This window comes from Lepeophtheirus salmonis, chromosome 3 (assembly GCF_016086655.4).
Source record: "Lepeophtheirus salmonis chromosome 3, UVic_Lsal_1.4, whole genome shotgun sequence".
In the NCBI taxonomy this organism is placed as follows: Eukaryota; Metazoa; Arthropoda; class Copepoda; order Siphonostomatoida; family Caligidae; genus Lepeophtheirus; species Lepeophtheirus salmonis.
The window spans coordinates 10,129,118-10,152,456 of record NC_052133.2 but is presented as its reverse complement, the minus strand read 5'-3'; the positions used below and the strand labels follow the sequence as shown (position 1 = coordinate 10,152,456).

Genomic DNA, 23,339 nt, shown 5'->3' with positions numbered 1-23,339 from the left:
ATTGAAACGAAAATTGAAAGTAAAAAAAATCAAATTCATTTTTTCCCTCATTTTCAGATACAAAAGCATATTTTAAGCACTTTATAAAAAATTATTATTCACTTGCGGGATTATGTAACTTTATCTTTATATTTTATAATATAACTCAAAATATGGGTATGACACAAAAGTGCTGTTTGCATTGTCAGTTGAGGGAGTCGATTTTCTCTAAATTTCTTTTGTAATGCAATATATTACTAGGCGTCTAATAAATAGAATCTTTCCTAGGATTAGCAACATCCAAAAATGTGTGATCTAATAAATTATTACTTAAAATGAAGGAACAATAATTTGATTAGAAAACAATAAATCCTAGGGGTATCTTAAATAATTCCCCGCCAGCCTTTCAATTATCTAAAATAGAATTGTAAAACCTCTTCTCAAATTATCTAAAGGATTGCATCGACAGTGAACAGATGTTTTATCATATCTTACCAAAAGAAGTTCCAAAATGTATAAAAACATTTGTTACACAAAGTATTTGGAGCATCATCAAATTCAATTTTATAAAAAGATGAAACCATCAAGAAATGGGAACTTTTGTTTGATACTATTTTTCTTCGGGATATTAAAAGTCCAGATTCAGAACGGATACTGATGACTCGAACTTGAGTCAGAAAATATGGACACAACATCAATTCTGTTATGAACAATATTATTCAAAAAATATACAAAAATAAATATTTAATAAAAAAGTTATTTTATGGCTTCAAATTAAACCGTTCAACCCAACTCTTACCCTTACAAACTTTTTGAACGACTAATGATACGATTCAAATGTATGGGGGGGGGGAAATTGTGGTTATTTCTACATTTGTATAATCTTGCTATGTACTTCCCTCCACCCCTTATCTTTTTTTTGAATTTGTTTGAATGACGCCGTCAAGTGTAGCTATTTTATTGACTTATAATCGTAATTTTGTATCGTAAATAGAGCTCAAATACGTCATAATATCCATATAAATAGTTATGCATAGGTATCGGTGGAATTGGCATAATTGAGCTGATTCCAATATCTGGTTCTGATACTTCAAAAAAGGCAAATCATTTCCATTTCTCGTACCGGTTCCGATGCATCATTATACCCCTAATAATATAACGTCATGACGGCTAGGCTTCTCTTTTCAAAAAAAAAAAAAAAAAAATTGTCAGAAGTACTATGTCATTTTTCGTTTTTATCTATAAGACTACTTTTACGTCTGATTGTGACCTGTCAAATTAAATACGGGAAAAGACGTCAAAGTTTAAGGGCTGATATATCCCAACTAAATATATAATTAAGGTTGAATAGGTTCATTTTACATAGGTAATTACTATCATGCATATGTAAAAACAAAACAATTACTTTTATTGATGCAACCAAGTACTTAACATATTTACATTGAATGATGAAAGAGTTGAGTCTACTTTTAGATTTATTACCTAATGCATAAATTCTTTAATGCTCATTATTCCTATCCTTTAGGACCTTGTTTATCGTGTATGGAGTGTTGGATAAAAATTAGAAAACTATTCAATTATCTGGATTTTCTTCATGATACACTAGATGAGCCTAAAGATCCGAACTGTCCTTGGTCTATGTCCTAAGGGCTTGTTCTCACGTATACTGGTCTCCATATAACACTTGATTACCCTCACTACTGTCCATTGTAGCTCCGGCAGCCCCTAACCGGTAGATGAGTAATCAGATCAAAAGTGAGGTTCCTATGCAAGCTCTTTATAGATTACTCATTCGCTCTTTTCCTCCTCTCCAATATATCACTCAATATATTATATGACGTGGTATCGATCATTCTATGTTGATGTAAATACACGGGAATCTTGTTATTTATTTTATTCTACAATAATAAGTAATAATACAGAAGAGCCATCCCGAATCCCTCTGGTCTATAGAAGTACCTGGTACGTCGGTAAGCTTTATACACGGTAATAATTCATAATTGTCCTGTAATCAATGACTGGGAAAGACAGCTTCTAGGATCTCCATTGAGTTGATTACATACTCTTCCAACTTTCGTGGAATAGATACTAGTTTATTTCTAAACCTATATATAATCCCTCAGACTTTAGAGATAATATATTCAATTTTCAAGTTCAAAATTGAATTGGCTCGATGCAAATATATATATATATATAGAAGAATGAGTATAAATGTTATTACTGAAATATCTGTCATTTTCTGAATATTTTTTTCATTTTTTCTCTCCTTTTTTATCGAGTGTTATATTTTCGACAACATTATTCCTCATAACTTTTTGTTTCTGCAAGAACGAAAAAAATAATGCTAGGTGTGTGTTTCTTTCAAAATTCCAATAAATACTATTAATTATTTATAGTATTTGCAAAATTAGTGGAAAAAAGTGTTTTTCAATTTTCTGTGCGAATTTCGATAAAGGAATTTTTTGAAGAAATAAAAAATGGACTTCTCATCTAGACAATTTTTTAGATGCATATATATTGGTATGTTATTTGAAGTTTATAAAACATTATTTTTTTTATATATATTCATAACAATACTATTAAGGTTACTGTTTTTTTGGTTTTTTTTTTGGGGGAGTTCTGATGATGAGGCTTCGTAGATTACCTTCCTTAACCGGATTGATATAGTGTGAAGAATCCAAGAGAATTAGAATTTATTAGTATATAATAAAAGTATTTTCTGAATATTTTTTTAATTTTCTCAATTAATTTGACCATTTTCAATGTGATTTCCCTCTCCCTTCTTAACCCAAACAACGTTGGGTTATCCTTATCTAGTGGTATATAAATAATGTTAACAGTACAAAAAAACTGGGAAACAATTCTTATAGGAGAACTCCCTGCCAAGATAAATAAAATATAAATATATACTCTAAAAACAAATGCCACTTCAGGTTTTCAACAGTTTTTACGCCAAAGAAATTTATTTGAAGCTTAAGTTATTAGGATTTCATTTACAATAGTGTATTTGGTTCTGAAAGGTCAAGTTTATTTATTTCTAATTTAATTAAAAGAATGTTTAATACGAAGATCATTAAATAATATACAAACTTCAAGTGTTTACCTTTACACATTCCCCATTTTACAATTTATTATAAAGGGATTTTTAAAGTGTATGTACTTAGCCTTGATAAATTTATGCTTAATAAAAAAAGTTATCACTATTAATTCAGGCAAATTAAGTCCTTTAAAAACAAATACTTCTATGCAAATGAAGCCATGATTATTTATTCTTTAAAAAGTTCCATTGGTATATAAACAATTGAAAAACCGAGATGTTATTTATTTTTCTTACGAAATCCTTAAGATATGTTTTTTTAATACATGAATTGCATTTTCTCAGGATTTAAATATTTATATGTATTGTTTGATATTAACATAATATTAAAATATATATATAACTTTAAATTGAATTATTGATCTTTGGCATGCTCAAAAATTTAAAATTCTTTAAAACCAGACTTTATAAGAAAAAACTAATTGAAGATTTGTAATCTTCTTGTCAAATAGGGTTCTAAAATGTTTCGTTGTGTGAATTTTTTGTCGTTCATATACAGTGTTATTCAAAAGTTTTAAGCCTCATTATTAACTCAATAATTAATTTATCAATAAAAACATCTAAATTTAGTTTTATTAAAAGTCGAAACTCTAGTAAGAGACCGGCTGTTGGTAAGAACAGGTTTGGTTTTATCGTTCAAGGACAAAACATTGAACGTGGACCAAATCCTATCGTTTTGTCTATTTAATTTATCGTTGAAATCCCTTTTTTTCATCGTTGAAAACAATTTTCGTCATAGGCGTACAGACTTCTAACAATTCTTGACAACTATCGACTTTATTCACTGTGGTACTTGCATTGGTGTTTTAACTGTGCCTTGACTTGTAGGGAATCGTCTTCATATCTTCACAGATAATTCTACGCGATAACGACGTTGAAAATCCTATTTCTTCACCCAAGCTGGATATAAGTTGATGAATTTGAATTCACTTTTTTTAGGTTTCGAAAAATTTCTACTTCATTCCATAAAAGGTTCATGACGATTGAAGGGAGTGAAAATTTATTTGACCCTGTGGTCCATTAAGATCTGAACATTTTAAATTTTAAACTTCACCGAGATATAATTTATTAATTAACAATAGAATTTCAACAAAATTAATAGAATAAATAGATGTGTGTTTGAGCTCTCGTAATAATTATTGTAGCTGCCCTTAGCTACAATGATTGTTTCAAAACAGTGGAAGGACTGGAGCCCGCTTCAGATGTAGACCTCTGCCATGGCTGGCACTACTGGCAGACTGCAGCTTTGAGGGTATCGGTGTTCGGATGAAGGACACTGCAGGCCTGCCCCTCGACATGCACGCAATAGGTGTATGTCGAGGGGGTCAAAAAAGAGTTCAAAACTCCTCTTAAAATGTTTTTGGAATGCATGAGAGGGGTTGCTTTCGTCCTAGTGTCAAAAATGCTCTTCTAGCCCTCACAAGGCTATTTCAAATAACTTTTTTGATAGCTCTCTGAACAGTCTAGTGTGAAACCCAGAGATATTTTCCAATGCCCCTCCTGACCATGAGAGGATTAGCTCGAGCAATTTCCTTTAATTTCTCAGGACAAGTTTGGCCTTTTTGATAGAGCCCTTCTTGCTCTTCAACGTTTCCGACTTGCTAACGTAGTAGACGGTGGTCCTGGAGACGGCCAGCGTAAAGGAGTGAGCAATTGGAAATTCTTCGATCACGTTCAATTGTCATTTTCTGGACTTGTACCTATGCTAGAGAACTCAGGTTCGTTTTGTTTTGTAACTAATTGTTTATTAAATATGAATTAATTTCAATCACTCAACCTTCATTAATTATTGAATTAGTGTGTGTTAAGATTTCAATGGCCCACAAGGTATATTATGACAAAAATATATATTATCACCTTTCATTTAAGGTTCAAAATGGGTCTACCTCTACTTGAAGTATTCATTAGCATAAAATAAGTGCATTTAATTTAATTTTAATATATTTAAAATTGAAAATATCAAAAATAAATTCCGTCATTTCAAATTATTCCATGTAAATAAAAATTATTTACGAAGGACCTTAAGGGAAGGAAGACCCATTTTAAGACCAAAGAAATAAGAAGGAAGATTATTTTATGCTAAAGAGTATATATGAAGGCAAAATTTTCAAGTGCCAAACTTCACAGGTCAATAGTTCAAAGGGCGTAAATTCTTGGCCTGAATCTTCCGGTCACCATCAAGTACTTCTGGAGCAGAATACAGAATTTATTGAAAAAATAACTTTACTTGTCTTATTGTATATTTCCCAGATTGTCAGATATTTAGCATTCTGTGATTAATTAATTAAAATAAATAAAATACGTGGACACATAGTTAAGGTGACGGTGTTAGTGACATATGCTTGGACACATTCAAAAGAGTCTGGGCTCTATACAACCTCTCCTCCTTTGTAGCCGTTGTATTATTTCTTCATCCAAGCCTATGATCTGGCCCCCAAGTCATCTTTAATGATCCATCTTGGCCATACTACTAATCAATTTAATGGATTTAAAGTAAGACAGTTTTTGACAGGCATAAATTAGCCTTTTTTTCTGATTGCTTGTTTCCAATCTTACTAAGGCTTTATGGTAACTTTTTCTGGGATTTCAAATCCCTTTTTAATGACACACATGGCCGTTGGGGTGATCTTGAGATCATTGGCAATCTCGGTTGGGTCCTTCTGACGCACTAGCAATTCCAACACAATAATTGTTTTGGGTTCCTTTTTCGTCTTTGAAAACATATACCTTATTTATAAGTACATGTACAAATGATGATTAGAATATAACGCAGCATCACCTCTGTAAAAAATTCCTATCAAAACTCGAGTTGTGAACATTTCTTTGAGTGTCAACTTAAATATAACGCATGGTGTACCTAAAATATATGAACAAATATGGCCAATTAAATTTGAAGCGGGGTGGTCCATCATACTGGCAAACCAAGCCATACTACTAACATATATACAACCTTCAAAATCCCTCTCCCACAAAGTGCATCAAAACTCAAGGTGTATCGTATTTGTCTGTTGCACCTTAGGATATTACGTCATTCTTTGTATGTTATCTAATTTATATCTTCCAAATTTTTAAGACTAATGCCATACCTACATATATAAGAATAAATAAGTCAATTATTTTCATCTTTTTCAAAAAACTAATATATTTTACAAGCCTTTAGTAAAATTTTGACCATGATTTTACAACTTTTTGAACAAAGAGCCTTTCATTCATCATTCTTGAATATAATATAAAAACTTTATTTCCAAATCATTATATTTTTCTTTTGTACCTTTAATTAACTTTAATTTATTCCAAGTACTATTAGATTATGCTATAGGACTTAATGGGAAAAAGCGGACAGACAAAAAATCTACAACAACAATAAAAATGTAAGTGAAACAAATAAGGTCTTCATTCATGGCTATTCCACCGACTTATATATAGTTGTTATTCTCTTATGATTCATAATTTAAAATGATTAAATTTTATAAAATAGTTGTTAATATTTTGTTGTATTATCTTTATGAACGAATTCAATTACAATTTTTTTACGCATATTTGATGGTATTGATTTACAACTTCCTTCGATTGATGTCTTTTGGAAAATTATACATTTTCGTAGAGATAAGCCTGGAAACTTTTTACTCGAAGTAGATCTATTATTACAATACACTGCACTACACGTTTCCATTATGAACAATGTATTGTAATTAATAAATATTGGCCAATTATGATAAATAATTACATTAAGCCCACAATTTAATACATAAATTGCTTTCAAGACCTCTAAAATAGACCTTATGGCAGCTAACAATTTTAAGCCAATCAGCAAAGAGAAGGGAAAAATATGCTCTTCCTCTTCTGAGTATTAACTTTTTCCCTAGAGTTCTTTCAATTATGCAATATCAAAACTATTTCTTTTGAAAACACGTTCATCTCATTATTTTTATCTTTAATCATATTTCTAAGATGGAGAAACATTAATTTAACCCTTCAATAGTTTATATTCTTATTTTTTCCTTAGTTAGTTTACTGAAGTTGAAAAATGATAGAAATACAATTTTTTTTAAGTTAATCTTTACAATATTGGTTAAGGGTATCAATGAGACAAATTTCGTAATTATTATAGTGAAAACATTATTATTTCAATTTAAAAAAAAATGGATTGAAATGTTAATTACTTTTAACAAATTTTATGAACCAAAAAAAGAATCATTCCTTTTAGTGAGATTCAGTGTGATCTATAGAATAACAACATACATTGCATTTGTAGCAATGTGTATAACTTAGATTGAAGTAAAGAAAATAAGAAAATCTAAAGAAAAAATTAAAGCGTACATAAAATTTTACGAATAAATCTAACAAAATGCATTTTTACAACAGCAAAAAGTTGCATTTATTCTTAAAGATGTTTCAGGACCACATTAAAAAGTTATGGCTATAAAATCTATTTTAAACAGATTTGAAGAAATGTTATAACATTTGGGGTACAGAAAGTCCCAGTTTACTCACGAAGGGTTATTGATATATAATTTCTACTAAAAGTTATATTATTCTATTTTATTATACAAAAATTCATTATATCATGACGTCAATGGTGAGTATGAGTTGTACAGAATATGTTGAGTATAAAATTCTTTAGTTGGCAAGATGAACAGTGTTTTTTTCATATTTTTTCATTCCTTAATAACATAATGGTTACACTATATTCTTAGATGTTCTCTCTTCAATAATGAAAGAATATTGATAACAGCTTTAGAAAATAATGAAACAGTGTTCATGTTGACAACAACAGAAAACACACTTTCTAAATAATTTCAAGGATTTACTACCTTAAATATAAGTGTAAATCTTTCCTGGATTCAGATTAGATATAGGATCATTATTGACTTCATTCTTGGTTATGATCTGGCTATATATATTAAGCGGGCTTTGTTTTTTATATAGAAATCTCTCCTCAAATAAAGAACAGAAAGAAGGCCCAAAATCTATCTGCCATTAGCCTATTTTCCTATGAATTATTATTTAATCATTGTTACTAATTGACGTTTACAGCTTAACACGGTATTACTCGAATTCAACCAGTCAACCTGTTTAGAACACTGATAAGGAGGAGAAAAATTAACAACAACAAAATTGAATTTGATTTTTTTTATTAGTGAGTTTAGGCTGTTTTATTTCAATTCAAATTCCATATAAAAACTTAACTAAATATTGGTATTTTTTCTGTTTTTTTCGACAAACTAGCTCACTTAGAATTAGACAATATGCAAACTATATCCATCATACAACTTGACAAGATGGTAATAACTAATCTGGTATGAAAGATTTAGTTGGTGTCAATTATTATATTAAGAAGTAAATATTCTACTTATGTGTATGTATAATAAACACATTTTTGTACACAAAGAGCTTCACAGTATGTAGCAATGGGACAATATTTTGAACTGGTAGAATTTTTCATTTATTGAGTAAACAAATTTATGAAGGTCAGTGACAAGACGGTTAACTATTTGTTTATTTTTAACCATAAAAAGTGCTTGTTCGCTGATGTATGTTAAACAAAATAAGAACATTTAAAGTGAGAACAGAAAAGTTCTTCTTTTATTATTTTCCTTTCTACAAAGTCAGGCCTAAAGTAGATTATTGTCTCCTGCAGTTTTTTTTTTTTTTTTTTTTTTTTTTTGATTTTAATGTTTTATTGAGTGCATGGTTATCATTATTAACTACGTAATAATGTGTAGCAAAATTGGAAGATCAAAGAATAATTCGAATCCAATATATTTTGCCCATTTTTAAGGATCAACATCGGGATTGTACATAAGAAGAACTATGAACTCATGAGTCAACATATTTCATTCTTCCACCATATGGCCGATGACATATTAAATTTTACTTTTCATACAGGGGTATGGCTTAACACTCCCAACTATAATATATTTATTAGTTATAACCATAGAGAAATAAATATATAGAGGGGACAAGTCGGGAAATATCTTGAAATAAATTTCAGCTGTTCACAAACAGGGGTCTAGAAGAAGGTCATCTGTTGATTCTTATACTATTTATTTATTATTTTAGTTGTTACAGTTTACTTATAAAAATTTTCTGCATCCTTGTATTTTTCTCTTTGTTTTGATCACTGATATAATGGATCCATAATTGAAGGGAATTGAGCCGTGTTCATCATCGTTGTCTCAACGTGTCAAAGCGGTGGATAATACTTTCGTCCCATGGTTAAATGTCTTATGTCAATAAATAAAAGACTAAATGATCAGTCATTTGTTGTAATGATGAAGGACAATTACGTAGTCATTCCATTGATGCTATGAGTTATAACTATCTTAGTTTAAGAACGTATTTGTTCAATGAGAGATACCGTCTTCATCTCTCAATGCGTCACTCAATTCATTTTTTTATTGTCTCGGAGCATGATGACTATTAACTTATCGGTGTAGGATGCCTCAGAGGCATTAGGACTTGGACTCATAGGTATGGGGACTTGGACACAGGAAAAGTATGTGCTATGGCCATCTAAGTATCTCTAAGCGACTGTACAAAAATGATGTGATATATTTTTGTGTGGAAGGTGAAAGATATCATATCCATATATTCATAATTTGCTATGAAGTTGGATAGTACCAGAGCTGTGGTACTCGGGTCATTGTATCATAGACTTAGAAAAATGATGAATCAGACTCATTTCGGACAAAATAACATGAGGAGGTATGGGGACTTTGAGTTGTCTTGGATCGTAAATATAACAGGAACTCAGAAATATTTGGACTCGACTACGGTACAGGATGCTGATATATTCAAATGAAGGAGTATTCAGTTAAAAGTGATTGGGCCATCAAAGGATTTGTGTGTATTTAGTCAAGAAGAACATTATTATCAATTATCATCTACACTCTAGGTGTATTTTAACTGATATTTTAGTACTTATATGAATGAATAACGCAAGATTGAGTTGAGAAAGTGCGATCAATAGACATGTTTAATAAATTAACTAAAATGGAACTGAAACTATCAACCAAACAATATATTATGAAATATTTATCAATAATATATCTTAGTTAATTATTATCTTTATTATCATGATTATTAATTTTATTTAAATAAAATATCATAAAAACTACAAAAAATTACACATTCTGAAATATTCGTGATCTATTCAATGAATTGACATCTTTTATAACTGTATGTTGTGTCCAAGAGAGTCGGAAAGAGAGATATTTTACTTAAATTAAATGAATCATGTTGGGATAATGATTATCCATTCTATCTAATGTATCTAAAGCATGAACTGATAAACTTCCAAACATTGAATTCATGTCGATATTATTAATAACTTCAATTGATTTTTTATTTATTTATGTCTATGTTTGAAAATGAGCGTCTATAATTGCAAAATATTTTTTTAGATAGAAATAGTAAAGAGCACATTAACCCAGACGAAAAATAAGTCAGAATTATCCTTACTATATTTTTTTACTGGATATAATATCTTTGTACAGGGATCATCAACATTGTGAAACATTGCTTTATTTAAATAAACTTCACTTCATCCATTTTTGAAGAACGAACGCGTTTAGTAGTTATTTTACTAATAATAGGAAGGTTTTTGAAATCCTTATTCGTCTGACAATAATTATTTATTACGAAATAGCATATGCATGTCCAAAATAAAACTGAATGAATCAATAAGATAAAAAAAACCTTATATAAATGGAATTTAAATTTAGAACTATATCATTGATGTTCTAATTATCTCAAACAATCAAATGTTATTTTGATAATTTTTAATTATTATCTTCAATCAAACAACTTATTATTAGCTCGTATAGCATACATTGAGTATTTATTTATTTTGTAAAAGTCCTAGATCTTTAGAGAGTAATATTCCAATATGCTAAGAAGCAATTGAGCTATTTAGAAGATGATTCATGAGTCAATACTTTTGGGAATGAAGAAGACATTCAAATATTCCAATAGAAATCTACTAAAGCTAATAAGTCACTTATAATTTACAATACAAATAATCACTTAATAGTTCCCAATCACTTTTTATATGCAACATAAGAAGAGAATATGCTTTTCAGAAAAAAACTAACGAAAAAGAGAAGCACATTATCCTTAAAGTCTAGAGTAATCTTCCACTTGTTGGGCAATCACGAAATGGACTTACAAATAATAAATAAATCCCTAATCAGGGGTGAGGCTTAAAGTGTCCAGGTTATATAATCATGCATATAGATCATACTTTTCTACATTATATGCATCAAGGACACAACTGAATGAAATAACTTTCTTAGAGTAGAAGACAAAGCAGAGTAGACCTACGGGCAAAAAGAACTCAAGAAATTCAATTAAGGAGCAGTGTGTGGAAGATGATTCTTCTATACAGTACCATTATGGGATCCATCCTTCTTTGATCTCAAATGTCACAATTACTTCTTGGGACGTATTTCCAAAAAAAGTCTAACTCTACTCCTCATCTAAATTTAGCTTCCAAATCAAGTATTGGCCATCTCTGAGAAAGATCTCTCTTGGAGATCATTACATAACGTTTTGCTGACTTCCATCTCTATATCAAGGTAGTGAATAAAAAAAATTATTTTCTACATTGAACTGAAATATTTCACAAAATCCACTCTTATCCTATTGTGCAGATTTCAGTATAGTATACAAATAAATTGAATAAATACTTGATGCCTTTGGAAGTGTCTCTAAATACTCTGGGAATGACGATTTAATTATTATTTAGTTTGGATAATTCTGGAAGTTTTAAGTTTCTCAAATTATATATTTTTAGATTTTAATTTTAAGTGAATTGTATGACAACTTTTAAAAGTTTTTATTTTTGATTCGTATTTAGATTTTAAATTAATGAGATAACATATAATTTGTTTTAATAATTTGTTTCCTGTCATTGATAATTAATTAATTATGATATCACAGTTTATACAACAACTATAATTTTTAAAAATTGTAAATCTTTGGCCTTTAAAGTAAAATCCTTAAATCAAAAATCCGCCATAACCACCACTGTTTCCACCACCATGTCCTCCACGGGTTCCACCACCATTATTTCCACGGCTTCCACCTCCATAGCCACCTCCACGACCTGCTCCAGTGCCAGAACCTCCTTGTCCTCCGCACTCTCTCACTTGAATCTGTTTTGTGACCTGCTTAGGAACTTTTTTGTGGACATTTTGACATTTTTGCTTAGGTACGTTATTGCAATCCTCCACTGGTTTCTTGTTGCATCGTTGTTTTGTAACAGATTTGCATTCTTGTTGTGGAACATTACGGCAATCAGGGACAGTAACAGTTTGGCATTGTTGATCAGGGACTTTACGTTGTCTATTTTTGGTCACGGGAGAGCATTTGGTTTTCTTTACTTTGATACAAGTGGAAGGATCATTGGCCCATACCTTCTCACCATTTCCAGTGACTTGCCAGGCCTTTTCGCACTTTTTCACATATTCATCCTTGCAGACATCCTCTGTGTAAGGCTCATTAACTGTTTTGTAGACCTTGCTACACTTTCTCTCCTGTTTGTTGTTGCAAACTCTCTTTTGAACGGTTTGGCAGACCTGGTCTTGGTAGTTTTGACAGTCGTCTACATAACGAGTATTACAAACACGCCTTTAAAAAGAAGCAATCGAAAATTATTGCAGAACTGAAGAACAACGAATTATATATTTATAAAACTTACTCGCTCACAGTTTTGCAAACTTGTTCATTGACCTCTTCATAGCCTACATCATTCACGGTTTTAGTAACAAGGCGGCATCCGTCCCCACCACCACCAGAGGATCCTCCTCCTCCACGACCGGATCCATAGCCAGGGTGCCCAGCACTTAAAGAAAGGGCAGAGAATAGAAGGAATAAGCATATAAGCAAATATTTCATTTTGCAGTAATTTATATGTAACTTGATAGAATCAAATAGATCTTTGGAATGAGTTGAAATGTTTGACTACTGGTCTTTTATATCATTTTCGCTCCTTATTTTTTACCTGCTGTACAGTGCATACTTAACTACAAAAGAATCTGCAAAAATAAATACATATACGCGTAAAGAGATGGTTATGTTTTTTGGACTTCCCTCCACAAAATAATAATTATTATTTAAATAAAAGAAATTATAAATATTTATTTGTCAAGATGATTCTATAAAAAAGTACCAAATCATTTTCTTTACAATATAATTTTCCTTCTTTTTTCAAAAACTTCATGATTTTTTTTTTTTTTTTTGGATTGAGTTGTTCAATAATTCACCTTGTACTTTGTATGTACAAGGAAATTAACAATCTTGCTTCATATTTTAAGAGCTTCTCAAATATGCAAAGAAAAGGTAAAGCATATATTAACTGTTGTTTCATTTTTTTAATAACATGCATAGCAAACTTACATTATAATTGTTTAAGAAAAAGAAGAAAAAAGAAAGAAAATTTAATAATTTTCATTATTTGATAACCGTTAACACAAAAGCTAGCAAGGAGGATGGGTTTTCTCTAAAATGAGTCTGAATTATATTTTTGTATATTTCAACCAAGATCTGAACACCAATTATGAAATTGGGGCGTCTATAAGGATATTGATGTCGTCTTTTCCAAAATAGTAACAGAAAATGTAAGTGAAAATACAATCATCTGGAGATCTTAACATAACAAGACAATCACAAAGAGATTTGCACAACTAAAGAGGCCCGAGAAACTTGGTAAATGGTGGAGATCTGAAAAAAGTAATCACAAAGTTTAGTCTTTAGGAGGCTGGTCTCTTTCATGTCTGTAAAATAACCAGTTATGACCTTCTCGAGAAAGTTCATGCAAAAAGTAGTAGACTGGACCAAATTCTTGTATCTTCTAAACTGGCAAAAAAAAAATTGTAGATTTTACGGTGTAACCTATCATTGCTATTTTTAAACTAACTAACAAGATTTTTCGACCATATTGGAATTTTAATGTGTCACTTTTAGGGGATGACCTCACTTGTAAGGAAATATCAATGAATACATATTCTTTCTCGATAATAAATTACTTTCTCCGTGTTCAGTCACTTGAGTTGGTTGAAGCAAAATTGAAAATGATACTATTCGTGAGAGGTAAAGATCAGACATTTGAAGCAAAAAAATAACAATTGTGGAACGGCTTCAATGTCTTAAAAAAGAAAGAGTTTATATTGATTTGGAGGTGGATAATATCATAATATATCAAAATTTTGCTAAATCAACTAGAACAATGTCAGCACTTATCTATAGAAATATAAAATGTTCTACCTCAACTCCAGGTAATTCAAACCTTCAGAAAAAATTGTACGTTAAAGTTGAGTTACGGCCAAATCACAAGTGATCCAATGAAACTGGCGGGAGAACTAACGTTTTTTTATGCAAATCTATATAAATATAGTGACTGTAAGAAGGATGATATTTGTACTTTCTGTTTAAGTGGACAAAAATCCAGAGGGGGGAGAGGATACTACCAGAAGCACTTCTAATTATTGAGATAGATATTAAATCCCATTTCTAAAATAGAGATTCAAAGCTTCATTAAGGACTACAAAAAACGTTTCAAATCATCGGAAACTTCGGGTCTGTCTTTTTGAGTTTTATAAAGACTTTGCTGAAAAGTGGGGTTCATTTCTGGAAGCTTCCTATAGTGAAATCAGAAAATTTTTGTTTGTTCCAAAATTCATAAGTGATGTGTTTTAACGCTCATACCTAAAAAAAAATTTTAAAATGACAAACTTGAGATACTATAGCCCAATTACACTCCTCAATACTTCTTATAAAATTCTTACAGGAATTGTCACTATAGACTTATTAAGGTCCTTCCAGTCTTCATCTCGGATTAACAGAAGCAACACTCTGGACATCTATTTAAAGAGAAAGTTTTCATGGGACCTTTAGAACTATTCAAATCGTTTTTGTATGGTGATATTGGAAGAAGATGTTAAATTCTAAGACTTTCAAGTAGTTAACAAGAATTATAAGTCAAACAATTAATAATTTTACGTATCCACTTACCCATTGCTTTATATCTCTAACGAGTATATCCTTAACCCAAATTAAACATTACCAGAAAGATGAACGGGTTCCCATCAACGGTGTCCAGGGCTCTAAAAAAGGCAGTAGGAAGACCTTAAGGTATATTTTGCCGAATGGCAGATAAAAGTACGTGTGGAGTGAGTAAAAAATATCTTCAACCATCTCAAGGGAACTTGTAGACTCATTGAGACTAGGATATTGATTTTTTTTTTTTTTTGAAATTTTAAAAACTTACATATTTGATAACTTTTTTATTTCTAACAGAAATATTTTTTTCGCCCAAATAAGTAACATTTTTGTATAGATTAATTTTGAATCATACGAAAATATGATAACCGACTACAAGTTTTTGGTCTTCTTGTAGTCACGGGTCAATTAAAACAAACTGACTTCCCAATTATTGTTTTATTTTCAAAAATGGGACAATTACATACCCTCCTCCCTTTATGTAAAGTTATGCAAATCGTAAAAAATTTGGTGATGTTAAAAAAATATGAAAGTGAAAACCAGCACGGTAACCCTGATAATTTGAAATATGGCTGATTTTAACTGATCCAAAATACAATATTTGGGCATTAAAAAATTTTAGTTGAAATTTAATCTGCTTATTTACATAAATTTCATGTACAGGAGCATTTTTTTTCTTTAATTTTAAAAAAAATAAACTTTCTTCATAACCATGTATTTTTATGATGTCTAGTTATAAATATACAGTTTTTTACCCTGATAATAAGTTACATCTTAAGGGCTATATTTATCTTGTTTAATATACTTTTGTTTATATCTACAATAATATTTTAGAGCATTAAAACTTTTACGCGTTGCTAAATTTTGAGAAATTTTGCATGGAATATTGGTTAAAAACATGCTCTAAAAGGTTAGCCATTGACTATGAAATACAACAATAGAATATTATTATAAACTTTCATTTAAAAAATGGCCGTACAAAAAAGTTATAGATCAAAACTTTTATGTATAAAAAAAACAATTAAGGTTTTATTTAAATCAATCTGGCTGTTCTTACAGATCAAGAATTGTAACATAAAACTCAATCCGAGACAGTCTAATATTAACTAGTTCAGTTATATTTGGTCTGGACCGGTTTCGTAGTATATTCGATCTACAAAAAAAATCGATTTATATCCAATCCCATATAATTTTTTAAAAAAGGAACCGAAATTGTTTGAATATCGGTTATTTTCTAAATCTATACAAATCGGTCTAAATTAATAACTTAAGACAGAACCGATCAAAAGTATTCGGACTTGGGAGACAGCACATCTAATTTAGAACGAGGTTGTAACTAATGTAGCCTTTGAAACTGGATCAGGTGCAACTTGGAATATAAATATAGAAAACATAACATTTGAAAATAAACCAATTCAGAGATGGTTACTTGAGTCATTTGATTCTAGTCATCAGTCATCAATTACTTAATCAAGTAATCATCCAGAACTAAAACATGAAATATGTTGCTAATTAAATGTTGCATCTTTCTGTAAAGAAATAACAATCCCTCTTAAAGCTCTAATTGCAAAGTTATTGAAAAAGCAACAAAGCATGAAAAAATCATCGGATTTTTAAATACCAACGTTTAGTCTGTGGATAATAGATGACGTCACCTATTTGATCTAATTTTCAAAACTGTGGTAAACAAAACTCTAAATTTTTACTATCATAATTAAACGAAAATAAAACTTATTTTATTGTTTTCAGAAAAAAGGAAGTTTTGTTGGAGTATTTCAATGTGGAGAATTTCACAAATCCAAGTATCCTACTTATTAATATGTTATGTGGAAGGTATTCTGAATATCTATGTAAAAAGAAGTTTAATTATACATACACATAATTAAGGTAAACTATGTTAGATATCAAATTTTAAAATTATATAGTGTTAATTTTAATGACAAAAGTTAAATTATTCCTCAGAGCCTCATTAACACTATCCTGATTATTATCTACTTTTGAACTAATACGCCTAATATATGATACAGTATCACTAGTCAAAAATTTGAACTATTACAAGTTTATGACGTAATTTATAGAACCACTGGGTTATACCCTTATGAAGAAAACTTTCTTCAATTCAATCCACATCTTTCATTTTCTTGACTGTGTAGTTTTTTTTATTATTTTCTCCTCCTACAAGGTGGTCCATTGATATTTAAACACTTACTAATTCAATAATTATTGGACGTTAAGTGATTGAAATTAATTCATATTTCGATATTTTAAAGCATAAACAATCAGTTAGAAAATAAAACAAACCTGAGCTTTCTAGCTTAAGTAAGATTCGAGAAAAATTTCATTTGCGCATTCCAAGTATTTGGGCGTGTCCAGGACCACGGTTTACACCGTGAGCAAGTCCAAAACGTTGGAGAGGAACAAGGGCTCTGTCAAAAAGCCAAACTGAACACGAATGATTTAAAGAAAACTGCTCAGGCCAATCCTCTCAAGTCAATGAGGGCCCATGTAAAAGATATCGGGGCTTACCACCATACTGTTCAGAGAGCTATCAAAATGTGGGTGATAAGAGCCTTGTGAAGGTGGCGAGGCCACTTTTAACACCAAAAATGAAAGAAACTCATTTCCTCCATTGCAAGGCTCTTTTGAGTTCATTTGAACTCTTTTTTGACAATTTTGGCCCCCTACAGCCCCAGTACCAACCCCTCTCGACAATACCATTTGGGTGAGGGGGTGTAGTGTTTATCATCCAAAAGTTGAGTGCCTCAAAGTCACTGTCAGCCATCACTGGGACGTTATGACAGAGGTCTAGATCCGCAGCGGATGCCAGGACTTTCCCCGCCACCTAGAAGCCATCATTGCTGCTAAGGGTAGCTACATTAATGATTATGAGAGCTCAGACACACATCTATTTATAGTATTAATTTATTGAAATTATATTGATAATTCGTAAATTATATCTCTTAGGTATCTTGAGACACGGTTTTCATGAGAAAAATGAATAAAAGCACTCACAATTTCGTGGCCGAATAAGTATAACTTTTTGGATTGACTAATGCATTGAAACTATCTATAAATCACTTAAGACATGTGCCGCTGTATAAATTAGTATCCAACAGTGGCAATGGGATTCTAAAAAAACAGTTTTGGCCTTAACACAAAGTTTTGAAAGGCTGATCAAAAAACCTAAATGTTTTATTTTTTAATATTTGCTCTCCTAAGCAGAGTTATTGCGACCGGGAAAGCCCCATGGAGTTTATGGGTTTTTGATTATTTTTTTAAAAAGAATTGTTCAAAATATGCAGCAAAAATAACTCTTAAATTTTTACGGTCTTTATTTTTTGTTTTATATTAAGCTGAAGAATTAATAATTAATTTATATTTCTTAATGTCCCGAGCAACGACGGACAAACCTACTCTAAATTAAGTATAATTATACTATTTTCCCTTGTACAATTACAATTTTAAATGTAAAAGGTTCTCCTTTTTATAGCAGTAATGCTTTGTTTCCCCCCAATATAATACAACAGGCAGCTGATATAAACAGTGTCTTTAATTCAGTAGTACCACATGTCTTGCTCGTACTTTTACCTCACCTTTAATTATACATAATCAGTGCAACACCACCAAGCCAATCAGAGGATCATTTTTAAAAAAATCATATCATATCAAAGTCGGAAAAATGAGATGTGAGTCAGAGTGTTTCAAAAAATCATTCAAAACACCGCAAAAGAAAAATTATTTCTTCAAACAAAGGCCACTTCATTCAAGGTATGTCTGTTGCACCTTAAGATATTTTTTAAACTGAAACTGTACCAACATACATAAGTATAATTAGGTTTATTATTTTCAACAAACTGTTTTTTCACAAGACTTTTATGAAAATTTCGACCTGATTCAACAATTATTTTGAACAAAGAACCTTTCATTTATCATTCTTGAATATAATATAAAAACTTTATATTCAAATAATTCTACAATTTTTTTGTACCTATAATTAATATTAATTTATTCCGAATACTATTAGATGATGCATTATTAAACTATTTCTTTTGAAGTAAATTTATCTCAGTTTTTTTTTGTTGTGAAGCATAATCCTGAGATTGAGAAATATTCACTTAGTAGTATGCATTTTTACTTTAAGTTATATTCTTTTATTTTGAATAAATATATGATATTGGGACGTCAATTGTAAGCATAATTTATACAAAATATGCCTTTTGCGTATAGAAATTTTTGTAATTGCCAATTTAAATAGTTTTTTTCTTCTTTTTTTTCAAAACTGACACCATTCATATTTATTTCTTGAAAATAAAATATTTATGTTGAAATTGCCAAAAATTTGTATGCCCATGATTGATAGAACACAACTCAAGGTTTGTTTGGGATTTTTATGTTTAGATCCATGTTGGACTCAGAGTAGAAATGAGGATTGACATCGAAGTAACTCCTGCCTATGCTTTCATTAGTTGCAGACTGGGATATGTACTTTTTTCCCCCTCCCATTGCTGATTGTAGCTTATCTAATAAGCCGACAAGACAGCTAATCTAATTGTCACAACTATCATTTTATTTTTTGGATTTTTTTCTTCCAAGAACCACTTTGGGAATGTTATTTTTACCAAAGGACAGGACGTGGAAGATGTGTAGTGTTCCGATTCATATTGAGGGCAGGATTAAATAATGACTTGAACTTGATCAGTACTTATTTTATTTTCTTGATAAAGTAGTTCACTTAATAAGTACTACAGAATAACAAAACTACATCCACAAAATATGTTTATTATTAATTTATAAAGGAATGTTTAGTTAGTGTCAAGAATCATGTTATCATGGGCATGACTTTATTTATACATAATCTGACCTAAACGTAATTTCCTAATCGATGAGTCGTGTAACAATTGAAAAAGGTTCTTAAATGGATTGCAATGATAGGCAAACATCATAGAGAAACTATTAATTACTTTGACGAAACTTTGGTTATATATTTTTTTTTTTCCCCATTAATTTTCACTCTACAGTTTTTTTGCTTATTTTTTTTTAATTAGAATGGTTTTACCTTTTATAAAAAAAAGGCATGGTTTATTTCATTTTTTCAAAAATATCCAAAAATATGTCAAAATACCAGATAGCTTTTCAATGTCGTAATATATATATAGTACTTGCCATCATTTATATTCAAAAGTTCATCAAAATGCTAATTTGTTAATCTTTAAGACCTCAAACCTCAGATTTGGATTAAGTTACAGATTCAAAATTTTATTTTTAACCTAGTCTACTGTCCAAAAAACCATATAACAAGAATTAGTCAAATCTGTTTCCTCTTCAAAAGTTATAACTGGATGATAATTTTGTTTATTTACTTTGAACAAAAAGTGTTTAAATTATCTATATCAATCTTGTTGTTCAGATTGAATAACGAAGATGCCTGTAATTTATAGTATAAATGTACATGGTATAAATTTTTGAATCCTTTGGAAGTGTCTCTAAATATTTTACTTTGATAACTATTTATTTCGGATAATTCTGACCGTTACAAATTTCAAACTATATATATATATATTTTTTTTTAAGTGAATTGCAATATAATTTTTAAAAGTATTTATTTTGATTTGTATTTAGTTCACAATATTTTTGGATTACACATCATACATTTCTTTTTTTTTAAATCACTAACGCCCTGACATTAATAATTATTTAATTAATTAATTATAATAGCACAATTTATGCCACTACTTTAGTTTATAAAAATATTTTGTTAAATTTTGACGTTTAAAGTAAACTCTTAAACCAAAAATCCACCATAGCCTCCACCATAACCTCCATGGCTTCCACCTCCATAACCTCCTCTGCTTCCACCGCCATAACCTCCACTGCTTCTACCACCATGACCTCCAAGTCTTCCACCGCCATGGCCTCCACGGCTTCCACCTCCATAGCCACCTCCACGACCTGCTCCAGACCCAGAACCTCCTTGTCCTCCGCACTCTCTCACTTGAATCTGTTTTGTGACCTGCTTAGGAACTTGTTTGTGGACATTTTGACATTGTTGCTTAGGTACGTTATTGCAATCCTCCACTGGCTTCTTGTTGCATCGTTGTTTTGTAACAGAATTGCATTCTTGTTGTGGAACATTACGGCAATCAGGGACAGTAACAGTTTGGCATTGTTGATCAGGGACTTGACGTTGTCTATTTTTGGTCACGGGAGAGCACTTGGTTTTCTTTACTTTAATACAAGTGGAAGGATCATTTCCCCAGACCTTCTCACCATATCCAGTGACTTGCCAGGCCTTTTCGCACTTTTCCACATATTCATCCTTACAGACGTCCTCTGTGTAAGGCTCATTGACTGTTTTGTAGACCTTGCTACACTTTCTCTCCTGTTTGTTGTTGCAAACTCTCTTTTGAACGGTTTGGCAGACCTGGTCTTGGTAGTTTTGACAGTCGTCTACATAACGAGTATTACAAACACGCCTTTAAAAAGAAGCAATCGAAAATTATTGCAGGACTGAAGAACAATGAAATATATATTTATAAAACTTACTCGCTCACAGTTTTGCAAACTTGTTCATTGACTTCTTCGTAGCCTACATCATTCACGGTTTTAGTAACAAGGCGGCATCCGCCTCCACCACCACCAGAGGACCCCCCACCTCCACGACCAGATCCATAGCCAGGGTGTCCAGCACTTAAAGAAATGACAGAGAGAAGTAGGATTAAAGAAGTAGGCAAATATTTCATTTTGCAGTAATTGATTTGTAACGTGATGGATTCAAATAGATCTTTGGAATGAGTTTAAATGTTTGACTACTTGTCTTTTATACGATTTGTTTTGATTTTTGCACCTTTTTTTTTACCTGCTATACTGTACATACTTAACTACAAAGAATCTACAAAAATATATAAACGCGTAAAGAGATGATTAAGTTTTTGGACTTCCCTCCACAAAATAGTAATTATGATCTAAAGAAAAGAAACTATAAATACTTACATGTAAAGGAGTTCGTATCAAAAACATCCAAATAATTTTCTTCCTAAAATATGTTTTTTTTAAACTTATAAAAGTTATTTTAATTTATTTGAGTAGCTCAACAATTCACCTTGTACAATGTACGTAGAAAAAAAATAGTCTATGTGCAATTTTGCTTCATTTGTTAGGATCTTCTTAAATATGCATGAACATTAAAGCATATATTTACAGTTGTTTTATTTTTTTATGACAATATACTTAGTAAACTTACATTATAATCTTTTAATAAATAAAAGAAAAGGAAGGAACTTAAATAACTTTCATTATCTGAGAACCATTAACACAAAACAACGCAAGTACGACGATTTTTCTAGAAAAAAAAATAGTCTGGACTATACTATTTGTAATCTTCTACCAGGGATCGAATATCATAAATATTTTGATATCGCAACTATATAATAATTGTAAATTCGCAACAAAAATAACTATCTTCCATTTTTATTAATTACTAATTTGCCTTTGTATAGAAACCAAAAATTAATTTGATAGGATACAGAGTGGTTCTTTTAAATCGGAACACTTTGGATTTTAAATCTCAACAAGATATAAATAACAATATAATTACAATAAAATTAATAATATAAATTAATGTGTGTCTGAGCTCTTTTAAGGTAGTCGTATTTAGAAGCAATTATAGCGGCGGTGGAAGGGCTGGCAAACGCTGCAGATGTAGTGCCCTGTAATGGTGTCCCACTGCTGGCTGATAGTGGCCTTGAGGGACTTAGTGTTTGGATGAAGGGCACTGCAGGTCTTCCCTTCAACTTGTATCCAAAAAGTGCAGTCGAGGAGTTAGCATCAAGGCTGTACGGTGGCCAAATTTGTCAAAAACGATTTCAAAATACTCATTCAAAAGAGTTTTTTAAAGAAGGATATGGACTTCTTTTAATTTTGGTGCCAAAAGTGGTCTATCCAACCTCACAAGGCTCCTTCCACCCACTTTTTTGATAGTTCTCTTTAAAGTCTGGTGTGAAACTCCGATATATCTTACACAAGCCCTCATGGACTTGAGAGGATTGGTCAGGGCCGTTTTTTTTAACTCCTCCGGATATAGTTTGGCCTTGTAGAGAGCCCCTCTTCCTCTCCAACGTTTCCAACTTATGGACGGCGTCAATGGTGGTCCTGGAGACGCTCAACGACTTTGAGTGCGCAAATATAAATTCATCGATCACATTCAGGTGTAATTTTATTGACTTGTACGTCGGCTACAGTGCGCAAATTTGTTACGTTTTGT

General features: G+C 30.9%; 2 protein-coding genes across 2 annotated transcripts; both read right to left on the bottom strand.

The window, feature by feature from the left end:
* Positions 1 to 11,900: 11,900 nt before the first annotated feature.
* LOC121114171 (uncharacterized) lies at positions 11,901 to 13,034 on the bottom strand. The gene is made up of 2 exons (XM_040708042.2): positions 12,780 to 13,034; positions 11,901 to 12,709 (listed from the first exon to the last, which is right to left on the bottom strand). Exons 1-2 carry the CDS (start codon positions 12,974 to 12,976, stop codon positions 12,079 to 12,081), a joined length of 828 nt encoding a protein of 275 aa, XP_040563976.1. The 5' UTR covers positions 12,977 to 13,034; the 3' UTR covers positions 11,901 to 12,078.
* Positions 13,035 to 20,662: 7,628 nt separating this feature from the next.
* LOC121114172 (uncharacterized) lies at positions 20,663 to 21,885 on the bottom strand. The gene is made up of 2 exons (XM_040708043.2): positions 21,623 to 21,885; positions 20,663 to 21,552 (listed from the first exon to the last, which is right to left on the bottom strand). Exons 1-2 carry the CDS (start codon positions 21,817 to 21,819, stop codon positions 20,862 to 20,864), a joined length of 888 nt encoding a protein of 295 aa, XP_040563977.1. The 5' UTR covers positions 21,820 to 21,885; the 3' UTR covers positions 20,663 to 20,861.
* Between the last annotated feature and the right edge of the window lie 1,454 nt (positions 21,886 to 23,339).